The following is an 8,551-nucleotide window of genomic DNA, read 5'->3' as shown; positions in this document are numbered from 1 at the left end:
CATTGTCTCATTGTGGACAGATTGCCCGAAAGTGAAAGACAGAGAGATCATTGTTTGCAGTTGCCTTCATAGAAGTCCTTATTAGAACACTGAAGCTGTTGTCTAGCTGACTTGTTTTCCTTTGATAACTTAAGAGGTTTAAAGTATTTATTAGCCATCCATATAATTTCATTCATATTGATAAAATGTTGTTGTTTTGGTTAATGTCTTGAAAATTATGCTTTTATTAGCAGTTCAGATTTATTTCCAATACCATGGAGTTATTTAGTTCCTGATTGACAGCAAGGGAAGTAAGGGAAGATGAAATTGCTCAAACTGACGTCATAACAGTCATATCTGTCCAATCCTTTTGTTGGCTTTGAGGCCTCTGCCATTTTGGACCAGCTTGGGAGGATCCGCTCAGTGACCGAGACGTTCAGAATGAAGGTAATCCAGGCCTGATCTCCATCTTTTCTTTCTTTTGTCATTGGCTGATCACAAGCCTAGTAGTATGCTTGATATTCTTTTTCTTTTTGCTTTGTTTGTCTATTTTAGTCTAAGGGTCAAAGAGTAGTACAATTTTTTTCCCCATGAGCAATTCTACTGAGCTGACCTGACCCCTGTACAGGAGGTAGGAGCAGCTCAAAAACACATTAGTGCAAACAACAGGTCCTCTTGTTTTAGTATGCACTTTGCAGTCTGAAATGGGAACACTTTTAGCATATTCTGGCCATCCTTTTGTTACAATTGTTTCACAATTTTGTTTGGAACAGAACTGCTCATCCTTTAGTGTTTCCTTTGGTGTCTGTGCCAGCTTCCACTGTGACACCAGCAGACAGCCAATAATTGCGTTCAGATGGCAACTCACCTCTGCTGTCATGAAGTCCTCTGTGGTGTTCAGCTGCAGGACAGTGTGAGCCCGTTTGCATGTTGTCACTCTGTAAGGCGATCAAAACTGAAATTTTCTGGCAGGATGAACTGACATCTTTACGCTTCTGACGCCATGTCTAATAGGTATTCTCAGGGAGGCATTAATCACACAGATTACATTGATGAGCTGTGGACAATATACTGTTTACATTTTCATATGTGACAGAAAGTACAGCAAATCAATTACAGTGTTCTTTTCTGAGTTCAAAGGCACCCAATCTCTACCTTTGTGGTGAAGGAACATAGTAATATTTACAATATTGACAATGAAATCAAAGGACAACATGCTAAACAAATGACTAAAATATACAAATAAGAAATTAACTCATGAGGGCAAATAAAGAATTTATTAAATACGGAATGAACAAATAAAAAATCAGTCCATACCAGAATATTACAGTGCAATAACAAATACACCAATTCAACACTTCCTCATTCGCCAGGAATATATGGAATATTTCAAAGGACGCCAGTCTTCAGGTGATAAATCAGCAGGTGTGCCTGTGTATATCCACTTAGGGAGTCATAAATCAAAGAAAGAAACTCATACATGTTTTGGACAACTTGAGGGTCAACAATTTTTTGAGTGAACTGTCCCTTTCAGACAAATGAACAGCTTGTCTTCAACGTGATGCTTCATGTGACTTCAAACCAGATCCACACTGTTGGCAGGTTAAAGGCCAGCGGATCATGAGGATTTTGAAGTTTTCTTGTTGAGAGGAACTCTTCCCACACCATTGTCAGGTGGAAGGCTTTTCTTCTCTGTGAATTATCATGTGGTCTGTAAGGTTTCCTTGTTGCTTTAAATCCTTTCCACACTAAGGGCATATACATTTTTTATAATGTTAAGTTTTATCTCCACTGTGGATTCTCATGTGGACTTTAAGGTATCCTTTTTTAGTGAATATTCTACCACAATGGTGGCAGATGAAGCTCTCTTCTATGTGAATTCTCATATGGACATTGAGGTTTCCTTGTTGGCTGAAACTCTTTCCACACTGTTGACAGATGTAAGGCTTCTCTCCAGTGTGGATACTCATGTGGTATTTGAGGCCTCCTTTTCGAACAAAACTATTTCCACACAGTCTGCAGGTGTAAGGTTTCTCTCCTGTGTGAATTCTCATGTGCCTTTTAAGGACTCCTATTTGAGTAAAACATATGCCACACTGGTCGCAAGTGTAAGGTTTCTCTCCGGTGTGAATCCTCATGTGTCTGTTAAGGGTTCCTTTTATAATGAATCTTCTTCCACATTGTTTGCAGGTGTAAGGCTTTTCTCCAGTGTGAATTCTCATGTGGATTTTAAGGTTTTGTTTTTTAGTGAAACTCTTTCCACATTGTTGGCAGGTGAAATTATTTCCAGATTCTGTCTTTTGAGCTCTTCTTTGTGAAGGTGTATTTTTAGTCTGTGAGCAACTAAACAATTTTTCTTTAGTGTAATCAAGTTTGTCATACTGTACTTTATCTTCCATTTCATTTAGTTCTTCACTTTTCTCTTTCAGCAGCATCATGTCTAAAGCAAAAAGACCAATACAAGTTAAAAAATACTTTCTGCCAACAACATGTATGTAAGATGGTACTGAAAGAGGTGTTGCCTGTAATTCACCAAAATATTTTTCTGACTGGCAGTTTTCAAACCCCTAAGGATCAAGTTGAACTTGCACGATAACATGCATCCTCACTACGACACACCCATTACGGCATTGATCCTGCCTTTTGTTTACACAGGATCCAATGGCATTACAAGTTTTACGAGTTTCCCCCAAGTTTTATTTTATTTTTTCTTGAAAATTGTATTTGAATGTGCGCAACTATAGTTGCCAGTGGGCAAATATGTTGTGTGCACCACTTCAATCTCTTGATCTTCAATCTCCCTCCTCTTGAATGAGACGAGAGCATTTGGCATCTAACCACTGATCTATAAGAGAGAACTAGATTGCTCATGAAGTCATAAAAGTGAAGCCACCGCGCCGCCATATTAGTATTCCCTAGTATTTGCAAACATTCTATTGAATGAATAGGAAATTATACGATTTTATTGAGAAAACATCACATAACAAGTCAGTGTTTCTATATCTTAAGTCTCACTGTACATTTTCACAATGCAAACGTCATAAGCATGTAAACAGTTATTTGTTTAATGTTGGGAATTCCCTCTGTTTATTAAAAATGTACGTTCATAGAGCCTACATTACAGTCGTACATCAGATAAAAATAACCATTGGATGTTCAACATATGTTTACAAAAGACAGTGCTCATTTAGAAATCTGTATGATTTGTATACATAAACAGTGAATAACTATATTAAGGTCTATGTAATTTTGAATTTATTCGTATATTCGATATTTCTATTGATATATGGTTTGTTAGGATAGGACAATCTATTTGAAAATCTGGGATCTGAGAGTGCAAAAAAATCTAAATACTGAGAAAATCACCTTTAAAGTTCTTCAAATTAAGTTATTAACAATGCATATTACTAATCAAAAATTACATTTTGATATATTTATAGTAGGAATTTTACAAAATATCTTCATGGATCATGATCTTTACTTAATTTCCTAATGATTTTTGGCATAAAAGAAAAATCAACAATTTTGACCCATACAATGTATTTTTGGCTATTGCTACAAATATACCCCAGCGACTTAAGACTGGTTTTGTGGTCCAGGGTCACATATATGGTTATGTTTATTATTTCCTTCATAATTAGGTACATAAAGAAAGACGTGCCACTCACTTGCAGACAGGGACTGCTCTACAAAGGGACTAGGGGGCTATAGCCCCGTTAGAATTGTGAATATCTCGGTTTAGCCCCCCCAACCAGCTGAGATAGAGGAGTGCTGCTGTCCCGTGCTGTTTGTCACAGTATTCTTACACACGCGTCATGTGAGCGCAGTTTCATGCATTAGGCTACATTTAATCCATTACATCATCACTAAGATTGAGATGTGCCGTTCATTTAATTTGTAATATAAGTGTAAAGTATACACAGTTGAATTACGCATTCAAATGAATTTTGTTAATGTTGAGCGCACAACCCAGTCTCACGGAGCGCATGGTGCTGTCCAGCTTTGAAGTCTTTCCTTTGCATGTATTTTTCGTTGTTTTGTGTAAAGAGCCTAAAATCTAGCCCAGCTCTTGGCAGAATTCTTGGTAAGAGACTGGCCAGACTCCCACCCAAGATCGTCTTTTTTGGCCACTTCTCCCAAAACAGCTTATACTACCATTTTTTTAGCTATTAAAATAGTTCAGTTTTGTATATAGGCCAAATGACAATGTAATTATATTTTGTTTCAGTTTTTTTGAAGTTAATTTAGAAAAAAAAACGTTTAAAGCATTTTTTCCCATTAAATATAGGCAACGTTTTTTTTTTTTAAAAGAAGCGACCAGTGGCAGACGGTGAGTTCATATGCTTGATCAATTTAGCTTTCTTAAATCATCACGACTTGCCTAAAATAAAATCTATAGATATTAAAGAGTTCAAGCATATCAAAATGTTAGTTTTAAACGTTTAACCTGTATGTGCGCTGTTATTAGACTCATATTCTATCGTCTGTGCGGAGAGTGGAGGCTAAACGCACGCTTTACTGGACATGAAGGAGCAAGTGTGATCACTTGCATTGCAAACATCTTAAAATACGCTGACTTTTTTGCACGTAAAGGTAAGAGTAATAGCTATTATTCGTAACTGTAAAGGATTTATGTATATTTGCGTTCCCTCACAAACAATATCAACAAATTTATGTGCTGAGAGCCCATTCCAAAAAAATGGAATGGGCTCTCTTGTTCAGGAACAGGAATCTTTAGGCAATCGTGAGGCAAATGCGTTAGCCTTTTATGTGCGCTTGATTGCGGATTTGTGGAACTCCTAAAAAAAAATGCGCTGAAGCGCGCTCACTGCTGCCCGTCGGGCTCGGGCTGGAATGCAGGGCTTGTTTTAAGTTTGTGTCTATTTTTTTCATTCGTGTCAGTTTTAAATATAATTTAAAAGGCCGTTTTAAATAAAATTTTAATTATAGGCTACTTCTGTTAAATGTGGTGTGTATAGGCTACCAGAGCTGCTTTTCTTTAAAAAAAAAAGTAACTTTTACGTCACGAATATTGATTATTTCGTAGCACCCCCACATATTGGACTAGCCCCCCGTTAGAGAAAATATTCTGGCGCCTGTCCAGTGTTTCCCACACATAGACGAATCTGTGGCGGTACGCCACAGATTAAATTCCGACCGCCACAGATTCAACACCGACCAAAAAAAAATAAAACCAGTACCGACCGTCACATATTGCGTTCCGTTATTCTTTTGTACGCTATTTAAAACACGCAACAAATTCGTTCAACTGCATTTCCTTTCCCTGCTCTCTCTTCATCTCTCTGCCACTCACGCATCTCCCCCTTACACACACACACACACACACACACACACACACACAGCCCCTCCCCTCTGTGCACACCACATCTGTCTGGATCATTTGTGGAGAGAAGACGGCTAGCGTAAGGTTGGTATCTCGTGAACACTTTTAACACACAATCTGACTACTTCTTTAGAAAGTTAACTAGTCCTTAACTAGGATGGATATATCTGGTTGTTAAGAGTTTAAGAGTTTGTTCCCTTTAAATTTGTGTGTGTTTTTATGTGTTGAAGACCTCACATGTGTGCTGCTACATGAGTTACATCAACCTAGATCAAATTCTGTTGATACATTTACTACTGAGTTTGATAAAAAATATGAAAGTCATAACAGATTTTTCCCATGTTTCACAAGTTGTGTCTTTGATTTTAACTGTTCATCTCAATCAGTTTGATTTAAATGATCTATTATGCAGCAGTTAGTTTTAAACTCAATGGTCGTGTTATTTGCTCTCTAAAGTTGTTTTATGAAGAACAAATGTAGACAGCAGCAGTAACTCTGTCAAGCTCTGTCAGCTGGAGAAACAAGGTTGTTTACAAGATAATACAGTGAGTGCTTCTGATAATGAAAATTAATGAAGCATGTCAAGAAAAATGTTGATTGAAGTTGGTTGCTCATATTTTACAACTCAATAACATTTTTGCTGCATACTGTTGCATAATTAAGTTTTTCTCTTTTTTTTCAATTAACAAGAAGATATTTATGTAAGGTATTTAATGTTATACTACTTAATGCAGTACTTCTGCATTATTTGTTCCCTAACTTAGACATTTGTTATTATGTCATTACACACACTAAACAATCTTCTAAGGTTCACTTGAAGGCAGAGTTATAGTTTGTGTGGTCATGTGATCTCAACATGTCTGTCTACATGAGGCGACCCGTTTCACGTCAAATTAAACCACTTTAAAGACGACTCTCACGTAACAATCTTCAATAATACCATTCATTTCTGTAGATTTGGACATTTTAATAAGGAAATGGGTGAGTTCAGCTTTGAGAATGAAAACCAACCTGTTTGTTCCTCAGTATCTTCATGTTTGACTCTGAATGTTTCTTCAATCTTCATGTCTTCACTCTCCTCTTTAATAAATGCCATCTTTATAATAGTGTGTCATAAAGATCTCAATTGCTTCACCAGGAGTGTTTCCTGTGTGTTTGGACACTTTGTCCTGTTGAAGAAGAGAATAATTACCAAAAAAGTAAATAAATAAATGCAAACTAAATCTCTGGGTGCATCTCAAGCAGCTCCCTATTTCAGCAGTCAGTGCCCTAGTAAAGGAGTCAGTCACCCAAATTAACAAAATGATATAGAAAAATCATATTTGTATTAAGATTTATATTTTGGTATTTGCTGATTTGGAGATTAAGTTTATCATGAAACATTTGCAGCTGGTTTGTAATAGTTGTCGCTGAACATGTTTGTGTTTGTTGTTCTCTGCATTTCCAGTGTTTTGAGCAGCAGATGTCGTCAGTGTTCGCTGATTCGAGCGATTCAAAACACTGAATCATTTTGTGATGCAATTGATTCAGTTGACTCGTGTTTCGAAAAGATCTGTTTCTCCATCACTACTTGCCAGTGACTGAATTTTTATGATAAACTGATGATATAGGGAGAGAATACAAACGCACATTTTCTGTTGCTCGTGCAGATGTGCTTTACTCACACAAAACCACCTTCATTAATGTCAGTATATAAGTATTTATGAGCTGTTTATTTAAATACTTCAAACGATTAAAAGCGCATACCTTTCTGCAGCCGAATCAAACACACAGGAGCGCGTAGCCTTATGACGTCATGTCGCCAAAACAAAATAAAAGTCTCGTGTTCTAAAATGTGCGCTAACACTTTACTAGCATTTTACATTAGAAAACGATTCTAAATAATAAGGTATATGAGATATTGAAGGCATGAATTGCTAAGATGTTAAACCCCCAAACTATCAGAACATTTGAGCTTTATATCAAGTATTATAGATATCCAAACTCAGGCAACTGTAAAATGTGTTCCAATATTGATAAACTACAGAGCATTTGTGACATTCTTAATAAAGGAAAAACTCCAGTATCTTGGTCTTTACATTACAGGATTGGAAAAAAATTCTGAAAATTTCATGAACTCATGAATAACTCAAGAATTGACTGTAAAAGATTAAATCGATTGATTTTGACTGTCTGAATTTATAGTTATTCTAAATGTTAATAAAATGTGATTTGCATTTCTCCAGATTATCTTTATTAAAACTGGCATCATATAACTTGTGCTCAAGTGTGATTATAATGTTAAAAAGTAACCATTAAGCTCGTAGTGTCAGGGACTCTCAGTTACCATCTTCATCTCTACAGTCACCACACAGACACAAGACCAGACCAAATTACTTTGTCAACCGGAGATGGAATCACGACATCCTGCTAAGTCTAGGGATTTGGAGCATGTATCGCAATTTTTTCTGATTTCTTTTTTTGTATTAAACAGTAGGAAAACATCAAACCATTAAGGCAGTTATAACGGAAAAAAATTCTAACAATGAGTCAAATATCTGCAGTGATGCTCCAAATTTCAAAGAAAAAAACAAATCTCTCAATACCACATGGAAAAACAACAAACCCTACTTTCTTAGAATGTTTTTATTGTATAGTATACATGTACACCATTTCATAGAATTTGAGAAAATTCTCGTTCAACAACAAAACAATGCATCAATAAACCCTTAAGAAATATGTCAGAATGCAGAGGGGAAAACTTTTCATTTTAACTACATTACACACACTGCTCATATTCACACACAAAATATATACAAATAAATAAATAAATATAAATGTATATAAATATTTAAACGTGAAAATATATATAAATATAAATGTATGGGTATCAATGTTTATATAAAATGTGTGTGTATATAATATATACAGATTAACAGAGAGTACAGGTCAAAACTTTGGAAACTTGCTCAATTCTGTGTTTGACCAAAAATGCATAAACCATAACACTGAGAAATACTAAAATTTGACCATTTCTTCTGACCAGTGTTTTATGGTAAACATGTCTGCACCTTCTAAAATCTCAACAAGTATGTGAAAAGAAAAACAAACAAGCAGAAAAAGTGAATTTCATTCTGGTAACTAGAACTATACAGTAGTACAAAAATAATGTACAGTCGTGGCCAAACGTTTTGAGAATTACATAAATATTGGAAATTGGAAAAGTTGCTGCTAAAGTATTTATAATAG

At 35.8% G+C, this 8,551-nt stretch overlaps 1 protein-coding gene across 1 annotated transcript; it reads right to left on the bottom strand.

The window, feature by feature from the left end:
* Window positions 1–1,419: 1,419 nt before the first annotated feature.
* On the bottom strand, window positions 1,420–6,488 carry LOC141332719 (uncharacterized). Its single transcript, XM_073837688.1, has 2 exons — window positions 6,335–6,488; window positions 1,420–2,419 (listed from the first exon to the last, which is right to left on the bottom strand). Exons 1-2 carry the CDS (start codon window positions 6,417–6,419, stop codon window positions 1,755–1,757), a joined length of 750 nt encoding a protein of 249 aa, XP_073693789.1. The 5' UTR covers window positions 6,420–6,488; the 3' UTR covers window positions 1,420–1,754.
* Window positions 6,489–8,551: the final 2,063 nt, after the last annotated feature.

The sequence above is a fragment of the Garra rufa genome, chromosome 4, assembly GCF_049309525.1.
Source record: "Garra rufa chromosome 4, GarRuf1.0, whole genome shotgun sequence".
NCBI lineage: Eukaryota > Metazoa > Chordata > Actinopteri > Cypriniformes > Cyprinidae > Garra > Garra rufa.
This window is presented reverse-complemented; position numbering and strand designations above follow the sequence as displayed.